A 21,423-nucleotide genomic window follows, 5' to 3' on the forward strand; every position below is an offset into this window, starting at 1 on the left:
ATTTTAGAAGCTAGTTTGTTAGAGGTTGAGTTTTGCTTTCCAAAGTTGTGGTTTGCCCTGGAGTTATCTGTATTTTAATGCTAATTCTACTACCCCAAAGACAGTACTCAGAACTCAGGTGACTTTCCAAAGTTGTGGCTGTGCTCTAGTGTTACAAGGAGAACTTAAAGATTGTGATTAAAGATTGCCAGTATTACATTGACTAACTCAAATTTATTTGTAATTAAGAAAAATCAAACGGGTAGAGATTGTTACAGGATTTACAAAGGATTGATGAGGTTTTGGAACTTGTGAGAGCATTACAGCTTGTTTGCTTACTCCAACTGCCATTTCAAGATAGATTTAGAGGATTGATTGTGAGTTTTCATTTCGTGAGCTTGCTTATAATTTTAGAGAGCCCATAAAGTGATATCATTAGGAATGGCTAACAGCCTTGTATTATGTAATTTTGTCACTTCTTCAATGTTAGAAGTTAGAACTTAAGTCTTTTCAGTGTATATGGAAATTTTTACTACAAACTTTTGCTCTCAAAATGAGCTTTAATATTTGGGGAGTAGCTGTTACACTACTCCAGAAAAGAATATTTGAAACTAATTTTAAGCTTCTAAGGATGTGTTAATTGGCTAAGTACCTCACCTTACCAGAGGACTTAGGTCTTTGTTTGTTATCCACATTGGAGATAAAGCTTCAGTTGTGTTAATACAGAATTGTAGGCTAGAGTCATGGAAGTATTTTAAAAAGAAACCTGGTAAAACATATCTTATTCCAAACAACAGTAAATTGGTTATTACAAAATACTGATATTTGACCTATTACATATACAAATTTTTCAGGCAAAATTGATAATTTTACTCTTTACATGCTTTTGTACTTCCTGTATATTTGTGCATACAACCCATAGGAAATGCACTTACTGTATTTATAGATGGTTCATCTAATGAAAAGGCTACATGTATGATTGGATCACTTGTTTATTCTCTTGAGTTTCTGTTGCTTCAGCACAGATTATTAAATTCCGTGCTTTAGCCACTGTTTTTAAATCAAGCTTTCAATTCACATACTGATAGCCAATGTGTGGCTTGTGGTTTACAATTGATTTCAATTACTTAATGCTTTACCAGAGGCAAGTTTTCTACATGAAATCAGTGAGTGATGATTTCAGTGTAAATTGTCTGACAACTCACTGTCCTTTCAGTGCTCTGGCTCAGACAACTAAACAAAACCATAGACCCAGCTCTTTGAAAATGGTAATGGAGTTAATATGAAAAGAGGAAGACTCCATTTGCTTACTTTCAATTCCCAGCCTCACCCTGCCAGCTCCGGGATTTCTAGTAAGACTGAAATTGGACAATATTTACAGGTTTTGACATTTCTAATTAATGCTTATGTTTAGGTAAATAAAGTTTGCGAAGTACTAGAGAGATGGCTTAATGGTTAAGAACACTAAATACTGTTACTTTATAGGACATTAAGAACTCAAACTGGATTGCCTAGACTCCTTAAAAAGAGAGGACAATGATACCAGACAGATTATAGGCCTTACTTAAGAACAATTAGTCAAAAAATCTCATTCTTTATATATCCAAAACAATAATGCTGGAGACAATAATTTGGTATACAAGTCAATTTATAAATACAAGTGCTCAGTGTCCTCAATTTAATCCTCGAGGACTTACCTTAATAAATAATATCTTTACTATATCTTAATAAATAAAAAGGGGGAGTTATCCCTGTATGCTAAATAATGCTCCTTTTATTTCAATTTTAAAATTTGTATGCCAAGGAACACTCTGAGTGTTTATGATACTCTACAACTAGGCATACTTCTGACTAGGTGAAATAGAAAGATCCACGTATTGGCATGATCCTGTTCAGATATTTTATATGGGGAAGAGGGAATGTTTGTGTTTTTTCTACAGGATGCTACAAGAGTATGCCAGCTGCCAGAAGTGGTTGCTGAGACCTGCTGATCCTGGTTACATGAAGATTCAGCTCTCGTGGTTCGGGTCCCTGGAGTCATTCCTCTGCCCCGAGAGGAAGATGGAAGATTCCCCCTCATCTTTTGTCATCACAGAGATTTTGGCGTTGCTGCAGTCAGTGTTACCGCTGCATGTGTCCCGTCCCACTGTGGCCTGCTCTCTGACCTTCTGTGCACTGCTGCTTGCTGGAGAAGACTGGACTCCGTACCCTTGCCCGCCTCATTCCCCTGGTGACTCTTGCTGCTTTAACTGGTGTTGTCATTTTGCAGTCTGTAGCTTCACAGGAATGCCACCTGCGTTAAGCTGCTGTGGACTGGGGAACCCTGCCCTGGTTGTGCAGATCTCAGACATGGTTCCATTGCCTGCTGGTTGTTCCAGAGAAGAATGGCTGATCCTGAACTGTCCTGGGAAAGACCTTGTTATTTTTGCTGCTATTGTAGCAGCCATTTACTGCTATAGCCATTGTGTCTGCAGTGTCTAGAGTTACCCTCCCCCAATATATTGTTAGGCAAGCACAGTGGGTGAACTTTCTGGAGTAGTTGCTAACAATTGAGAATTCTAAATTTTATTATAGGAGCGGTTTGACTATGGCCCTTGGTGATAACAGCTGAGGAGAACCAGATGAGGTGCCCACTACTTATCGGGGTGGCTCTGTTTGGTGTAGCCCTATGCTGTGGATTAGTGTTTATGCTATGGTTGGTTTGCAAGCTCAGATCTCAACAGAAACGTGACAAGGTCGTTGTCACTCAAACACTTGTGGCCATTGAACAAGGGGCCTCCTCTAAAATTTGGTTATCTATGCTCAAGAATTAGTCGGTATCTGAGTTCTCTGCTCTTGCACCACATGGATTTGTGGATCCATTGCACTGGGATGAGAGAGACTCAATGATTCTTTGATCAGCCCTTCTACATCGCTGAGGTTTCCTCATTGCACTCGATAGGGTGATCATGATTTCCCCACTAACTAATTTTCTGGCTGGCCTCTTTTGTAGAGTTCGCCCTAGGTTATTTAACAGTTACTGTCACACAGCACTATGGTATCCAGAGACGGGCAATTTTCCTCATGCACAGACCAATCTAAGACACGGGGCCTGGTGGCAATAGGATTACCCTTCGACGGATAAGGCTGCTCCTTATAGAGGAACGACCTAAGACAGGAGCCACAGCAGATGGACGTAACTACAGGGACCTAGACCAGCCTCATATTAGTAAAACAATAAGGGGGAGATGTGGAGAGCCACAATAACATTCGCCACCACAAGATGGCACTGGTTTCCACTGCACCCCATGTGGAAAGCCGGGATAGCTTTTGCCATTACAAGATGGCACTGGCCTCCGCCACGCCAGCCGACTTCCTTTCAGGAAGTTAACTGTGTGCGCATGTGCAAGAGTGCCTTCGTGCCAGGTCTTTGCCCACTCCAGGGCGTGCCTATGAGATCATGGGTAAGCAACCAATCAGGTGTGGATGCGCCGCGCTAGGGTGTATATAAGCCGCGCCATGCCGGCACCCCGGGCCCTCTCTTTAAGATACAATAAACGTTTTAGCTGCAGAAGGATTCGTGTGTCCCCGCGTGTTCTTGCTAGCGAGATAGTGCGGGGCACTCAAGGTGAGCAGGTTACTGGTTTGCCATTCCCTTAGACTCTGCTCCATTTTTGTCCCTGCATTTCTTTTAAATAGGACATATTTTGGGTGGAAAGATTTGTGGATATGTTGGTGTACTTATACCTCCACTGAGGAATTGTTCCTGGCTCCAAGAGGTGCTCTTTTTTGGTTCTATATGCTGTGTGGAACCCAGTGCTATGTGGCCACCCACATTGACTATGGAGTGCATCCCCCTGCCAGGTTTCTGGTCCTTCCTAAAGACTCCCTCACTACCCCCCACCCTCTGAAGCTGAAGGTTGCTATTCATTCTCCTTGTTCTCTGCCTCTCTCTTCTGCTTCTACCTATACCTGACTTGGCCCCCTTCCCATACCCATCCCTTCTCCCACCCAATTCCCTCCATCCCACCCTCCGCCTCCTATGACAATTTTATTCCCACTTCTAAGTAAAATTCAAGCATCCTCACTTGGGTCTTCTTTACTGTTTAGCTTCTTTGGGTCCATGGAGTATATTGTGGGTATCCTATACTTCATGGCTAATATCCACTTGTAAGTGATTGCATATCATGTGTATTCTTTTGGGTCTGGATTACCTCATTCAGTATGATACTAAATAGTTCCATCCATTTGCATGCAAAATTCATGCTGTCCTTGGCTTTAATAGCTGAATAGTATTCCATTATGTAAATGAAATACTCTTCGTTTATCCATTCTTCAGTTAAGAAGCATCTAGGTTGTTTCCCATTTCTGACTATAAGCATAGTCTTTAAGAGCATATCACACTTGTCTTTGTGGTATAGAGGGGCATCTTTTGGGTATATGCCCAGGAACAGTATAGCTGGGTCTTCAGGTTGAACTATTTCCAATGTTTTGAGATGCTGCCTTATTGTTTTCCAGAGTGGTTGTACAAGTTTACACTCCCACCAACAATGGAAAAGTGTTCCCCTTGCTCCATATCCTTGCCAGCATGTAATCTTGCTTGTTCTTTTTTATCTTAGTCATTCTGATTGGTATAAGGTACATTTCCCTGATGACTAAAGATGGTGAACATGCCTTTAAGTGCTTCTCAGACATTCAAGATTCCTCTGTTAAGAATTCGTGTTTAGCTCTATATACTACATTTTTTAATTGGGTTGTTTGGTCTGTTGGAGTCTAGCTTCTTGAGTTCTTTATATAATGTGGATATTAGCCCTCTGTCATATATATGGTTAATGAAGATCTTTTCCCAATCTGTAGGCTGCTATTTTGTCCTATTGACAGTATTCTTTGACTTATAGAAGCTTTCAGTTTCATGAGGTCCCATTTATCAATTTTTAGTCTTAGAACCTGAGCCAATGGTGTTCTGTTCAAGAAATTGTCTCCTGTGCCAATGCATTTGAGACTATGTCCCACTTATTCTTCTATCACATTTAGTGTATATCATTTTATTTTAAGGTCTTTAATCCACTTAGACTTGAGTTTTGTGCAGGGTCATGAATATGGATCTATTTTCATTCTCTTGTATGCTGACATCCACTTAGATCAGCACCATTTGTTGAAGATGCTTTTTCCCATTGTACAATTGTGGCTTCTTAGTCACAAAAATCAAAAATCCATATGTGTATGGGTTTATTTCTTGGTCTTCCACTCAATTCTATTTATCTACCAGTACCAGTATGTATCAGTACCAATATCATACAGAGTTTTTGTTTTGTTTTGTTTTGTTTGTTTGTTTGTTTGTTTGTTTTTTAATCACTATTGCTCCATTATACAGCTTGAGATCAGGGATGATGATTCCTTCAGAAGTTCTTTTATGTTCAGGGTCATTTCAGCTACCCTGAGTTTTTGTTTTCACATATGAAGTTTAGAATTGGTCTTTCAAGTTCTATAAAGAAAAAATGTGTTCGGATTTTGTTTGGAATTACATTCAATCTATAGATTACTTTTGGTAAGTTAGTGATTTTCATGATATTAATATTACTAATACATGAGTATGAGATGTATTTCCATCTTCTGATATCTTCTTTAATTTCTTTATTAACTGGGCTTCTTATCATCCAGATCTCTCACTTGCTTCGTTAGTTATTCCAAGATCTTTGATTATTAGAGTTAACCCAAAATATTTAATATTATTTGTGACTATTGTGAAGGATGTTGTTTCCTCAATTTTTTCTTGACCTGCTTATCATTTGTATAAAGGAGGACTACTGATTTCTTTGAGTTAATTTTGTTTCTAGATTCTTTAGTAAATGTATTTATTAACTGTGAGAGTTTTCTGGTAGATTCTTGGGAGTCACTTATGTGTACTATCACCATCTGTGAATGATAATTTGACTTCTTCGTTTCCAATTTGTATCCCCTCAATCTCCTTTTGTTGTCTTACTACTCTAGCTAGAACGTAAACTACTGTCAGAGGTGAATGGCATTTGGTCCCCTGAACCCCATGCTCTTTGGTCCAGAGGAGTTCTGCAGGACCCCAAAAGCATCCTTCCAAAAAAGCATCCTATGAAAACCTTCAGGGTCCCCAAATCTAACCAGCTTGGGCTACCTAACCAATTCAATCCCAGTTGGATCTTCCCACCATCCCAGTTGGTCCCCCTGAGACACAGCCTGAAGAGTCAGATTTGCCTGTCGTCTCAGTTGCGTTTGACTGAAACACAGCATGTAAGTAGAGTCCTCCTAGGACACAGCCTGAAAAGTGGAGTCTGGCTGAGGCAGAGCTAGCTTCATTTTCTGGTCCACAGCTCCCCAAACATCCCAAGAAGTTCTGCCATCAAGATTATCTAGCCATCACCATGGAAAACCAGATGCATGAAGGACAAAATCACCAAGACCCAGGACAAGGTGGCAACACCAGAGCCCAGTTATCCTGCTGCAACACACCCTGGATTTCCTAATGAATCTGAAGAACAAGATGAGGATCATAAATTTAATTTTTTAAAGATGATAGTGGCCTTTAAGGAGACATGAATAAATCTCTTAAGGAAATACAAGAAAATACATCAAACAAGTTAAAGCATTAAAAGAGGAAGCAAACAAACATAAAAAGTTGAGGAAAAAAATCAAACAGGTGAAGGATATCAATTAAACTGTCCAAGACCTGAAAAGCAAAATATAATAAAGAAAACAAACTGAGGTAAACCTGGAAATGGAAAACATAGGAAAAAGAACAGTAGCTATATACAACAGAATACAAAACATAGAAGATATAATCTCAGGTGTATAAGATAGGATAAAAGAAATCAATATAACAAAGAAAATGCAAAATCAAAAAATTTCATGACACAAACCATCCAGGAAATTTAGGACACTATGGAAAGACCAAACCTAAGAATAATAGGAATAGAAGATCACTAGCTGAAAGACCCAGTAAACATCTTCAACACAATCATAGAAGAAAATTTCCCTTACCTAAAAAGAGATGCCTATAAAGGTAAAACAAGCTTACAGAATACCAAACAGATTGGAGCAGAAAAAAAAATCCTTCCACCACTTAATCATCGAAACAATAAATATACAGAACAAAGAAAGAAGTTTGAAGACAATAAGGAGAAAAGGCCAAGTAACATATAAAGGCAAACCTTTCAGAATTACACTAGATTCATTATAATTGTAGGGTTTTGTTTTGTATTTTAATTGAATTATTAGAAAGATTGGAACTTTCCATTTCATCTCCACTTCAGCTTGAGCTCTCCTCAATATGTTTATCTCCTTATTGAATGTGGTTCTCAATTACTGCATCACCATCATTTCCACCAGACTTATGTTTGAATTTTCTTGGGTATCATTTGATCATTTATTCTCCATAAGTTCCTTCTCCTTAATTTCATTGATCTGTTTTTCTGCCTTCTTTAAATTCCTTGAATTCTGTGATAAAGTTTATGATTGTTCCCTTAAAATCTGTGTCCTGCAATTCATCTAGGTAGTTTTCTTTGGCAAGTATTCTATAGAACTGGCATGTTTGGGGGAGAGATCAAGGCTTGATTTGGATTTTTCCAATGAGATTTAGTTATATGAACTTTTTTTGTTAGCTGTGTGTCTGATATGGACAGAGAAGGTTGGAGCAAAATAGAGAATTGTAAGTGGGCTCTGCCTAGATGGTGGAAAGCACTCATGTGAAATTAAATTGGGTGGAAAAGTGGAACTGGAAGAAAATGTGAATCCTAGCCCATATCTGGGTGTGGGGATATATATGGCATGGAGTAGACTTGGATTTGGTATTGGTGGGAACTGTAAGTTGCATCGAAGGCAGGGTAGGTTCGGGCCAAAGTCTAGAGGTTGATTGTAGAGTAGTTGGGGATGATTAGAACAAGATAGAGACCTTGATTTGATACTATGGCTTTATTTGTCAAGTTAAGAAGACTGTAATCAAGGAAGGGTCAGAGATACTCACTGAGACACACCCTGAGAAAAATGGTACAGAATTCAGCTCGGGGGAGAAGTTGGATGTGATGTGTCTAGAAATATTAAAGTAAAAGATGATAGCTTGTAATAGGCATAATTTTTTTTGATAAGACAAGGATATTTTCTAACACTGAAAAATGAAGAAAACTGACCATCATTGTTGAAAATAAGAATATTCAATGACAGGTGAATAATTAGCATTTTAGTAAATGTATAAGTAGCTTGAAAAATAATAACTAACTGATAATTTTGAAATAAAATCAAAACAACTTAAGCTAGGAACTGAGTATAAATAATTGCTGCATATTTGTACACGCTATCTTAATCAAGATATACTTTTATTTGATTGATCATTCTTCATTGAATATACAAAAACATTATTAAGTGTAGCTTTAATTTTTCAATGCCTCCTTTTAATGATGGTTCTTAAACACTATAACCTCCCTTTTAGTCCACCATTCAACACAGTAGTGGAAAAGAAAAGAAACAGGGACAAGTGAACCTGTTTAAAAATTATTCCTCAGAGCAAATACCATCTGCATTGTCAGGAAATCAGCAGTTCAGTTCACGGGTCAGCAGCAGCAAGTATGTCAGAAGTTCAAAGTTGTGCCTTACCAAACAAAGCAAAGATCAGCGAATAAACAAGGACAGGAAGTATTGCAGAGTAGCTCTACCTGTAGCCCCCTCCCAGTTCACTGAGTCCTATTTATTCTCCCTCCAAACATCACGTACCCTCCATGGAGCTTGCCTTACCAAGTGTCTTGCCTCAGCACATGAATCTGTCTTAACAAAATTCCACATGAGTCTATATCATCTGACATCACTCTGACAATCAGCCCAAGTCTCGAGAAGCAGAAATAAATGGCAAGAAATTGCCAACACACAACCAAAAGTTTCTCCATGGAGTCACAACAAATGGAACTCAACAGTGAATGTAAGGCAAAAGAATACACGCCTGTCTTTAATGAAGAATCCTTTATCATGCATCCTTTCATGAGGTTGCTTTAGGGAAACATCCTTTCATTTGTGTCCACTTCAGGAGAAGACTCCACCAGCAAAATACCAGAAATCTTAAGTTTTCACTTCAGTTAAAAAGGATGAAAGACTCACTAATTATTCACACCACTGATTCCATTTCAAAAATGCCTCATACAACACATATTGTTATTCAAATAAAGATATTATACTATTTATGAAATGTTTCTAAAAGTTAATAATGCTTTGAAAACTCTCTTTATTGCTACCTTCATCTCTTTATTTCTGAATGTATAGATGACTGGGTTCAGAAAAGGAGTAAGAACTGCGTCAAAAAGAGCAAGAAATTTGTCTATCTGGGAATGAGGATGGGGCCATGTATATACAAACAGAGGGGGACCAAAGAAAAGAAACACCACTGTGATGTGAGCTGAGAGAGTAGAAAGGGCTTTGGATGAACCACCTGATGAATGTTTCCAGACACTGAACAGGATGAAGATGTAGGAGATGAGAAGCAACAAGAAAGAGCCAACACAGATGAACCCACTGTTGATGGTGACCATGAACTGCAACTTGTAGGTGTCTTTACAGACCAATCTGAGAAGTCTAGGAAGGTCACAGTAAAAGCTGTCCAGGACATTTGGACCACAGAAGGGTAAGTCAATAAGGAAAGCCAGCTGGAACAGTGAGTGGCTAGTGCCTAGGCCCCAAGCAGCAGCCAGAAACAAAGTACACACTCTTGGGCTCATGATGGTAAGGTAGTGCAGAGGCTTACAAATGGCCACATATCTGTCAAATGCCATGGCCACAAGTAGCACCATCTCCACTCCACCAACTAAATGAATGAAGAAGATCTGAGTGATACAGCCTCCAAAGGAGATGACTTTGTGCTTTCTAAACAAGTCATACACCATCTTGGGGGAAGTGACAGAACATGCTGCCAAATCAATGAAGGAGAGACCTGCTAGTAGGAAGTACATAGGAGAATGTAAGTGAGGGTCAATGGTCACAGAAAATACAATGAGGATGTTTCCACTCATGCTTAATATGTAGAGCACAGAAGAGACCACAAGAAGGAAGAGTTGAATCTCCCATGAGTGGGTGAGTCCAAGAAACACAAATTCAGACACGACTGTGTGATTCTTCCTATCCATCGATTCAGTTAACTGGGTAACAGATACCCTTATGAGAACTAAGAAAATGATAAGAAAGTATAATTGTTAGCAATGATAGTAATTTGATTATTTCTGTTCATATTATAAACAAACCCACTTAATTATAAAATTAATCACAGACTGAATTATAATGACACTAAATAATAATGAGGTTACAATAATACTATAATAAAAGCATAATTAAAATTTAATTAAAAACTACCAATGAAACATCTAACAACCTAAAATTAAGGAGGAAATTACACAAAACTAAAATTTTCACGGATATCTACACCAATAAAGAGAATATGCAAGCAAGTAATTATGCTTGCTTACAAAAACAAAAAGAATGCATGGGAAATATAATTTTGACCAAAGGTAAAGAAGACCAATGTTAGATATGTCCATGAAATACTAAATCATTTCTTCACTTTATTACAATTTTCATACTTCGCATAAAAGTCATACAAAGACTGTTAAAGGGAAACATAAACTAAAAATTAATTGTTGAATTTCTATTCAAAAGTGACAACTATGTAATAATTTAGCTGGAATTGAATTTAAATGGCATAGGTAAATCATAAGATATTCTTTGACATTAAATAAATGAAACTAATTTAGCATATGAAGAGTAATGACTTTATTAAAGGCAGAATGTACATTCTTTGTCATGTTGACTAGGCTCCCAACTCTTGTAAGTCATCTCTTTTTTAAATGTGATTTTTAAAATAGGACATAAAATTGCCATCCTTGCCAGTTTGCACGTATAGTTTGGTAATGTAAAATATATTATTGTGAAATAAACATTCCAAACTTCATCATAACTTTGAAATGTTATGCCTATGAAGCAACTCTAAAGCTTAACTCCTAAGACCTTGACTGTTTCCCAGTAAACATTCTACTTTCTGTGTCTGTTAATCTAACAACTTCATATGTTGACTACAATTGGATTCACATGGGACCTTGCTCTCTGTAGCTGTTTTGTCTCTCTTACCATAATCTACTTCAAACTGGTCTATTGAAACTTTTTCTCTTCTGCTTCCAAGTTCCACACAGATTATAGCCAGCCTCTGTGGGCCATAGAACTATGAGGATTGATCTGGTACCTATTTTCTGGTCCTGCAAGGTTTTTCTCTGGGCCAAAGAAATACAGATATTTAATTTTTCACAATCTCTTCCCCTAATATGCATGCCTATTTGGTTACCTTGGATGACAAATACATGTGCAATCCCATTAAGTATACCCTTTTCCTAACACACTCATAGCTGTTCTTGTAAGAGAGGAAATGTTAATCTTTTCTCATCATTTTCCTATGTTTACCATTCTTTCCTTATGTGTTTGGTGGTTGGTTGGTTTTGTTTATTTGTTGCTTTAGTTTTTTTCTCTCTTTAGATTTTGATTTTATGCTCACTGGTCTGGTATGTTATAACAACATCTCTGCTATATGTGACAGGATGGAGGTATATCATATGTTCAAAGCTTCAAATTTTTAACTCATTTTCAAATTAAAAAGTCAAACTAGTGAGTAATCAATGATAGGACTAGAGATGCTTTACTTTGCTTTGATCATATATAACTAAATCCAGTATTGAATGGCAACTGACACATTTTAATCTGAGTGTGTATGAATTTGAGGAAATTAAGAAAGTTATGGGAATTGAAATTAGTTCATAGTGGGTTTGGGATCTAAAAATTGTATTGCCTTAGAAGACACCGAGATGGAGAATCAGTTTTCTGACTCCCTTCAATTGTAGACACAGCTTCAGAAACCGATGATACCTTCTTTTTTTTTTTTTTTTTTTTTTTTTTTTGGTTCTTTTTTTCGGAGCTGAGGACCGAACCCAGGGCCTTGCGCTTCCTAGGTAAGCGCTCTACCACTGAGCTAAATCCCCAGCCCCCGAAGATACCTTCTTAATTTACCTCTTTGCCTCAAGCATGCCAGAAGCTTTCACCATGTCCTGGTCTTGTCGAGTTTATGACCTGTCGGTCAAGTGTTGCACACTCAATTAAGTCAAATGGCTTTGCTGTCATCTCCTGAACCACAGTCCATACTTTACAAAAAGACATTTTCTGCTTTTTCATTCTAACAGAATTTGAGACTTTGGAGAAGGGAATTCCCTATGCTCCCCTGTATGGGAAGAATAAACAGAATGAAGAGTCTGTTAAGAAGGAAATATGGACAGAAACATATGAACAACTGATGCACTGAGGAGAGGGCTAGGGATGTTCTACTGATAAAAAGAAATCAAGGCTTTGAGTCAGAAAATATAATCACCTAGGAAACACCTAGAACTCTTTCACTATGCATTTACTATTAGTAAGTGAGGAAATATGTGGGACTCAAGAGTATAAACTGAATATTCACACTATTAGCAGAACTAGGAAGCAGAGCCCAGGACTCTGGATTCTTGATCTATAAATTAAATATACTGTAGAAAATTACCTAAGGAAAAAAGAACCAAAATTTTAAATGTGACTTCTGTTTTAAAACTAAGAATTTATATATACATATATATATATATATATATTTACCCATATTTCTGTTATTTGCAATAAATTGTTTGCAAAATAATTAAGCAAACTATAAAGTCTAATAGCTATGAATAAAACTTTGAAAATATTTGCTATTGTTACATATCATTTTCACTTATTTAGTGATAATTTGAAAAAACTCAGTATTTTTTTAATTTAAGGAATATTTATTATTGGAACATCTAGTATGCCCCCATATTTTTAATCTTCACAAAATGCTTAACATCCATGATCCTCATTGGTATGTAAATCAAAACTACATTGAAATGTTATTGCACCACAACCAAAATTGCTATCATAAGGAAAATAAACAAAATAAATGCTGATAAAATGCATGGGGAGAGGAACTTTTAGTCACTACTGTACAAAATTAGTTGAGACACTGCGTAAATAAGTATGCAAGCTCCTCACAATGTTAGTCTATACCTTCCATAAACTCCAGCAATATCATTGTTAGTCATATACCCACAGGGGAAAATATCACCGTGCTACAACAAGACTTAAATGTTCATGTGCATTGTGTCGCTATTCACAATAACCACTCAAGGAGCTGGGTTAGGTACAGCAAATTAATGGATAAATAGAATGTGTAAGGTATACACAGCTGACTTTTACTCATTCATAAAACAATTTTTTATTTATTTCAATAAAATTGATGAAACATGATCTTTGTGAGTAAAATAACCCAGACATAGAAGGAGAAACATTGTACAGTTTCTATCATGTTTTCAGCTAGATGTAAAGCTAAAGAAGAACTTAAGGGTGTAGAAGAAGACTATATCAATGGGGAAATCTTAATAAAGTGTAGGAGGGAGGTAAATAGAGTGAACATACATTATGATAATAAATTAAATGTCATAGTAAATCATTTTGTAAAATTAATAAATGCTGACAAAAAGTAATGAAAATTCACAATGCTTTTCTTCACCATACCATGTGATAAAAGTCAGGATTTTGTCTACAATCTGTACATTCCAAGCTCAGTGGACCTGTTAGAAAAGCATAAATTTCACAGATAGTATCAGTAATATAAAACAATAGACAATGCATGATGCACAGAGAATATAGAATAAATATAACAGTTTGAAATAAACCACTCATGTTATCTAAAAAATACATTTATGGAGAATTTGGACGATTGTGGAAATGAATGATAATAAAATAAAAGCACCTTGGTCAACAATATGCAGATCCTTTGCTTGATAATCTACCTTTTCATTTCTATTGCCCATGGTTCACAATGGGCATGAAAGTCAGTAAATAATACTAGAGTAAAACACTGCTAACACTACCTCATTTTCTTCCTGCCATGTCTTCAAATAGGATCTATAAGCAAATTTTTTCTCTTATCAAAATTGATACTAATCAGAACTAGTAGTATATTCTTGAGCATCGGTTTCTGTACAAAACAATAGAACACATTTTGCATGGGCTCTTAGGTAGGTACACAGTAACACTCGATTTTTAATATTTAAATAACAATCTGAGCAGTAGAAAGAAATGAGGAATAAGGTAGAAAATGGAAGGAAAACAGTCATAAAAACTAATGAAAGTGATTATGAGAGTGGGTGGGTATAACCAGACAAAGGGGAAAGCCAGAAGTTCAGATAGAAATGAGTATGATCATAAAATCCAATTTCAATTTCCAATTAAATTATCTAGAACTACTCCTGGCTCTGAGATTAAGGAAGAAAAAGACCACCTTTTCTAATACTTGCTCAATTAGACTCACAATGTGTCTAACTGCCAATATGATAGTGGCTATAAAATTTGCTCTTTGTATAATAGACATGTGAATGACCAATTATAATTGTCATACTCATTTGAAGGTCCATAGTGTGTACTGAGCATGTGATCCTGTAATAGCATAGCACACATATTGACCCAGTATGTGCAAATTTTAAATATCCAGAAACCCCTCCAAAATTTTTACCTCTCTTCATGAACATCTCTAACAAGAGAAATTTTAGAGTATTCATTTTAGTGTGGTACAGTAGAGTGATGAGTGACATGGGCTTTGAAATCTACCCAGACTATTTCAATTTACTCTCCACTTCCTCTCTAAGCATGGGAACATATTGATGAAATTTTTCAGAAATATATACAGCATAGGTATCTTATACTCATCTGCCACTTACTATTTTTTAGACATAGTCGCATACAAATAAGAGCACCCATATGCACAAATCAGGCAAATATAATAATCAGTAATGGATACAGAAGTCAGTGTAAACATAGTTCCCTTTGTTTTTATTCAGCGTAACATTTTCTTAAATTAGTTTATTAATTAAAGTGTATCTACTGAGAATGTACTTTGTATTAAATGATTAAAAACAGTTGCTATTAACATTAATACAAAGAGGAATAGTATAGAAAGTATTACAGAAGCACCATAGACTATATAATGCCTAAATTACATAAAAGGAGATACCTGCAGCAAGATGATCAGATAACGAAATGTTGAAAATGTGGCATTGAATGACACTTTAACCAATTAAAATATTTAAAGATAAAACTTGAGACATGATTTCAAGCGAATGATTTATATCATAATGGCAGGCCACTTTGAGGAACTCTGGGATCATGGCAAAGAATACAGGTTGAAGTAGGGATAGAATTATTTAGAAGAATGGAAAATAAAATGACAGTCGAATAGTGTTGCCTGGGGTTAGTCTATAAGAAGACAAAGAACATTAATAAATAAATTCAAGGTAATAACATAGGAGATAATAATTAATGAGGACAATATTCAAGATACATGATCTGCTAATCAGTGTGGTATAAGGGGGGAAAGGTAACTGCCTCAATTTAACAGGAAAAACAGTGAATACCTGAACAGAAAATTTTCATCATACAACTGAAAAAAAGAAGAAAAAAAAACCTCTCCATCCTTAAAACAGAGAAACTTGTATTCTCTGATACTGTAACTATTCCCCCTTAACCTACCTTTTGTTCAAAGGAACAAAAACAATTTCATTACAGATTGAGATGCAATCATTCTCAAAACATCAACTATACTCTGAGGATAATGTAGGGAAAAAATAGCCTTACATTTGTTAGTATAGAAGCTAACGGTAGCTCTCAGAGGAAGTGACCACATAGTGCTGCAGAGATCTGGGATTTTCTGGAAGACTGAAATAACTTGGCCTGAAGAATATCCCATGGGAAATTTTGTTTTTCCCATGGTAGCCTAGTAGAGGTGTTGTTAATAGAGGGAAATAGATTCATAAGACCATTATGAGGAGACATTTCGCAATTTAAATATTTTGAATATTATTGCATTTGTTACAAATTTTCCTTTTCTATTCTTTGAGATTTTATATGTATATGCAATGCAATATATCCAACCATAATTTCCAATTTTCAACTCATTCAAGGATCACTTTAACTTGTGCCTCTCCCAATTTTAAGTTATTTTTCTTTTGATCAATTAACCAATGAATCTACTTAATTCTGCTTATATGTACAAAGGTGTGAGGTCATACTTTGGAGCACGGGCAAACTATCCATGGTCACAGTGTCAAAGAGTAACTCTCCCTTCCCCAGCAGCCATCACCTGCCACAGTTCCCTAGCTAAAGGTAGAGACTTGTGAGCACCTTCTCCCTCCTGACTAGAATTTTGAAAAACTTCATCTTATGTAGATTCAAAGCAGGTAATCATAGATTCTTTGAGTTCATTAGTGTGAAAGGTATGTCCATTGCACTCCTCCCCATACTCCATTTCTTATGTTTGATCTGCTTTCACTTTCATGATGTTTAGTGAGCCTTGGCTACACCTGTGAGGGACTCAGTAGCACTCCTTATATGACAACCCACAGCCACCACACTTTCCTAAGTTCCAGAGAGAGGAACAGAAGCAAGGAATGGAATACCCACCCAAGAAAAACCAGAACAGATATCAACACCTATCATTCCAAACCAAGATGCTTAGACACAATTTCAAAAAGCACAATCATTAACACACAACACTGTATCTTCACTAGAGCCTAACAACCCTACTACAGTAGACCCTGAGACATGCAATATAGCTGAAGCTCAAGACAAGGACTTCAGAATAGCTATTATGAATGTGTTCATGGACCATAAAAACACTTAATAAATCCATTTAATAAAGTATGTGAAAACAATGAAATTAAATGATAAAAATTGTTCAAGACATAAAACTATAAATATAATCAATAAAGAAAATGAAAACTGAGCTAACATTGGAAATGTAATATTTAGGAAGTCAAATAAAAACCTCAGGGGTAATCCTCATCAACTGGCTACAAGACATAAAGACAGAATCTCGGGTATTGAAGAAAAGATACAAGACATTTATACCTAAATCAAAGAAAATGTTAAATATAAAAAACACAATCTAGGCATAACACATCTAGGAAAACTAGGACATTGTGAATATACAAATTCTTTAACTAATAGAAATTAAGAAAAAAAAAGAAAACCAGGTCAATGGCACAAAAATATTTTCAACAACAGTTTGGAAGTTATTTTCCTTAACCTAAAAGATGATGTGCTTCTCAAGGTATAATAACATACAGAAAATCAAATAGACTGGACTAGAAAATAAATTCCCTCTGGTATATAATAATAAAAATACTAAACATACAGAACAAAGGAAGAATATAAAAAGCAATAAGAGAATAGAACAAGTAACATGTAAAAACAAGCATGTTAGAGTAATACCTGACATCTCAATGAAGACTCTAAAAGTCTGAATGTCAGCACGAACTATTACATCCAAAAAACCTTTCAATCACAACAGATGCAGAAAACAAAATATTCCACAATAAAAAATTAAGCATTATTTATCTATAATTCCAGCTTTACAGAAAGCTCTAGAAAGGAAACTTCAACTTTAAAAGGTTAACTATACTCAAGAAACAACCAGACCAGTTAATTAAAAAGGTGAGAGGAACTAATACCATATCAACAAATTATAAGGAATCAATGAACACTGCTCATTGATAATTCTCAGCTTTAAAATTCTTAATTACCAAATAAAAAGATAGGATTAGAAAATAGGTTTCCCTGGCATTCCCCTACATTGAGGAAATGAGCCTTCAAGACCAAGGGCATTTTCTCCTATTGATGCTGGACAATGCCATCCTCTGCTACATATGTGGCTGGAGTCATGGGTCCCTCCATGTGTACTTTGGTTTAGTTCCTGGGAGCTCTATTGGGGTCCAGTTGGTTGATACTGTTATTCTTCCTATGGCATTGCAAACCCCTTGGGAGTGGAGGCATCCTCATAGAAGCAGGGGGATGGGGGAGGTGCTATGGGAGAGGGGGATAAAGGGATAACATTTGAAATGTAAATACATAAAATATCCAAGAAAAATAAAATTTAAAAAATAAAAAAATAAAATTACATGCAAAAGAAGGATTTATTGTTCTGCTATACCCATGAAACACACTTCACCATCTAGGACAAAATCACCTCAGGTTAAAAGGCTGAAAAAAGATATTGCAAACAAATGGACCCAAGAACCAGATGTAGCCATTTTCACATGAGACAAAATAGATTTCATATCAAAATTAATCATAGATAAGGAAGATTACTATATCATCACAGTAAAACTCTACCAAGAAATGGTTAAAATTACAGTTATGCAAGAAATAAAAGAGCACCTGTTGAGACATAGAGATGCAGCTCCCAGGCAGGGACAATAAGGACTGGTGACAGGTGCAAATAGGGGCTGAAATACCACCCTTGAGAAGAAAATGTTTTTCTCACTTGGCCTTAAACTATGTTCTGCTGTGTCCTGTTTTTGTGGAAGCAGTTCTCACTCACGCTCTCTTGGTAATGGTGAGTATATTTGGATAATAAGAAGAGGGGTGATTTGTCATGTGAATATTTTGAGAAGAAACCTTTGTTTAGTCATATTTCTCTGTTTAGTCTTGCCTCAGTTGTTCCTGGTATCATGAGAATAACGACCTTATGGTATCCTGCCAAAATGGTAATTGAGATAATGCATATTCATATCTACATGAGGATTAAGAAAGCTTGCAACTGTGTGCAGTTGCTTCTGCCTTTGCTCTGCATCCCGTGTGTCCTGGTGATGTGCGACCATACCCAGGGTCCCCAACGCACTAGACGTTGACAAGCACCCACCTTTGTAAAAATCATTTATTAACCCTCGCACAGAGATAATGGCAGATTTCAATACCCTACTCTCACCAGTAGACAGATCACCCAGACAGAAAATAAAGACATGCTGGAGCTAAATAACTTCACAAATCAAATAGAACTAATGTATTTACAGAACACTTTCCTAAACACAAAAGAATGTACCTTCTTCTCAGAGGGTCATGGACCTTTATACAAAAGCACATATTTGGACAAAACTCAAGACTCAAATGAATAAAATAAAGTTGAGAAAAAGACCCTGCATATTATCTAACCACCATAGATTAAAGCTGTATATCAAGACCAACAGTAAGTACACAAACTCCTGAGATATACACAACTTACTACTGAATAAAAATAGGCCAAGACAGGAATTATGAAAGAAATAAAAAGCATTTTAGACTTGAATGTAAAGGAAAAGGCAACATACCAAAAACTATGGGAAACATTGAAGGCTGTTTCACAAGGCAAATTCAGAGCCCTATGTGCCTACAGAAAAACAAAAACAAAGCAAAACAAAAATCAAAGAGTTCTGTATCTAAAGACATTGTAGATGTGGTTGCTATGTCACATGTGTGGCAGTAGGTGGCAGAAAGGAGAGTATGTCTATGCTCACTGTTCTGACCTATGAACATCTATATGATAAGTAGCCTAACATTCCCGGGGGAAAAAGAAAAAAAAAAAAAAAAAAAGCAAGCGTGAGACAACCACAAGTCCGGCACCAGATTGACCTGTATGGATCGCAAGCGAGAGACTAAAAAAACCTTACTTGGGTCCCACACAGGAGTGAATCTGAAACAAAGGACCCCCAAAAGGAGTCCTTTCGCCAGACCAGGTGACAAGTAAGCCTGTGATGACCACCAGACTGGGCCCACACAGACTAGGGGGTCCGGGAAAACACATCCAAGATTACTCCTGCGTAGTATCACAACGCACAATTGGAGCATAGAACTCCTGAGACCATTACTGAAATGATCCCATGCACTCTTAGACCCCAGGCACCACTAAGTGGAACAAGTAAGTGCTAGAGTAATGGAAGAAAAAGAGAAGGAAGTGAGCAAAATACAGAGAGGCAGAGAGGAGATCGAGGGTAGGGAGTAACAGCCTGATGTGAGTAGCTAGTGATACAAGCTGGGAACATGGTAGGGTTCTGGACTGTTCTGCCACAGGGATTAAAGTGGGTAGTAAAGGTTAACGGAGCAAAAGCAGAGCAGCACAGGTCTGTCACCACCGAAGACAAGGTAGATGACCTTAGTCTGCCACATCAGGACATGTAGATGTTTTAGAGCTGGGCAGAATGCTAACCCCACATATAGCCGGCTGCAGTACTCGGGAGAACAGGCCCCTTCACATTGTCAAAGTCGCAGGTAAGGCAGCCCTGAAGATACAAGTATGGAAGATCTGGCCCTAACACTCATCTCCTGTGAGAAGGCGTGGATTAGAGGGGATAGCTTCCTCTCTCCTTGTATCTCACCACTTCAGGCAGGTGGGAGACCCGGACCCTAGTGTCATGAGAGCAGGAGAGCTGTCCCTGCCCCTTGACAGATGCAGCACCTTGCCTGGAAAGCACAGTAGAGCTTACTCTAGTGGCAAGGGACTGGGGAACCAGTCCCAGAGTGTGAGCATAGGAAAGCTGGCCCTACCACCTGTCTGCATCATAGTGACACGGTAAGGGAGACGCACCCCTTCCCTTTACCATCTTGGCAGGCCAAAGAGATGGCCTGGAATCACCAGGTCAGGAAAACTGGTCTTGTCTATCACCTGTTGCAGCGTGCTGGAGAGCCGACCCTGCACCTCACCTAGTCAGCACTGCAGAGGTGACCCCAGTTGGGGTGGGAGGTGTTAGGGAGATTGGGGGTTTTGCTGGTGAGGGCATGAAGGCAGGAACACCAGTACACTTACCAGCTCAGATACTTCTAACGTTTAGATACAGAGCTTTGAATTAGTCTACTCCATGGATAAACTCCTGGAATGCATGAAGGGGCCAGTTCTATATATCCAAAACTATAGACTCTCCATGACATGGGGCAACAACAGGATATCTGAAAGGAATCCCAGTGAGGTTCCAGAACTGTAGAATAGCATAAACCAGCCAGATGCCTTGTACCAATAAGTCATTGAAATGAACATTTACAAGCAAAGGGTGGACAAAAGTGTACACTGAGACACACTGCGACACACCACAACTTCCACAACAAAATTTTTATTTTTTTTTCCTGTGGAGGGCAGGTATGAGAAGAAGGGGAGATGAGTGAGAACAGAGAGTATGCTGTGAAATTCACAAAGAACCAATAAAAAGTTTTTTTTTAATCAAGAGAATAAGGGGGTAGAAGAGTAGAGATGGAGTAAAAGGAAAAAATACAGGTCTCATAAGTGTGTGAACAAGTGAGTCTCTGATTCTTGTGCCTCCTTTTGAATCCTTTCCCTTCTGTTACTTTGCCATGTCCAACTTTGATATAATAGTATGATGGTTTGTTTATGATTGACCCAGGAATTGGCATTATTAGAAAGTATGGCTCTGTTGGAGTAGGTATGGCACTGTGGTAGGTCTGCCACTAGCAACTTTCAGATGAAGATGTAGAACTCTCAGCTCCTCCAGCACTATATCTGCCTGAATGTTGCCGTGTTGCTGACTTGATGTTGATGGACTGAACTTCTGAACTGTAAAC

At 37.4% G+C, this 21,423-nt stretch overlaps 1 protein-coding gene and 1 non-coding gene across 2 annotated transcripts; one reads left to right on the forward strand and one right to left on the reverse strand.

The window, feature by feature from the left end:
* Positions 1 to 9,152: 9,152 nt before the first annotated feature.
* Positions 9,153 to 10,091, reverse strand: Or4f7 (olfactory receptor family 4 subfamily F member 7). The gene has a single exon (NM_001000579.1). It carries the CDS (start codon positions 10,089 to 10,091, stop codon positions 9,153 to 9,155), a length of 939 nt encoding a protein of 312 aa, NP_001000579.1.
* Positions 10,092 to 19,285: 9,194 nt separating this feature from the next.
* LOC120102063 (small nucleolar RNA SNORA17) lies at positions 19,286 to 19,413 on the forward strand. The gene has a single exon (XR_005503095.1). It is a non-coding gene; the product is annotated as a small nucleolar RNA SNORA17 (small nucleolar RNA).
* Positions 19,414 to 21,423: the final 2,010 nt, after the last annotated feature.

This window comes from Rattus norvegicus, chromosome 3 (genome assembly GCF_036323735.1).
Source record: "Rattus norvegicus strain BN/NHsdMcwi chromosome 3, GRCr8, whole genome shotgun sequence".
NCBI lineage: Eukaryota > Metazoa > Chordata > Mammalia > Rodentia > Muridae > Rattus > Rattus norvegicus.

Bases quoted from the DNA above. Each gene is read 5' to 3' on its own strand.
- Or4f7 (NM_001000579.1), bottom strand. From the start codon at position 10,091: ATGGATAGGAAGAATCACACAGTCGTGTCTGAATTTGTGTTTCTTGGA.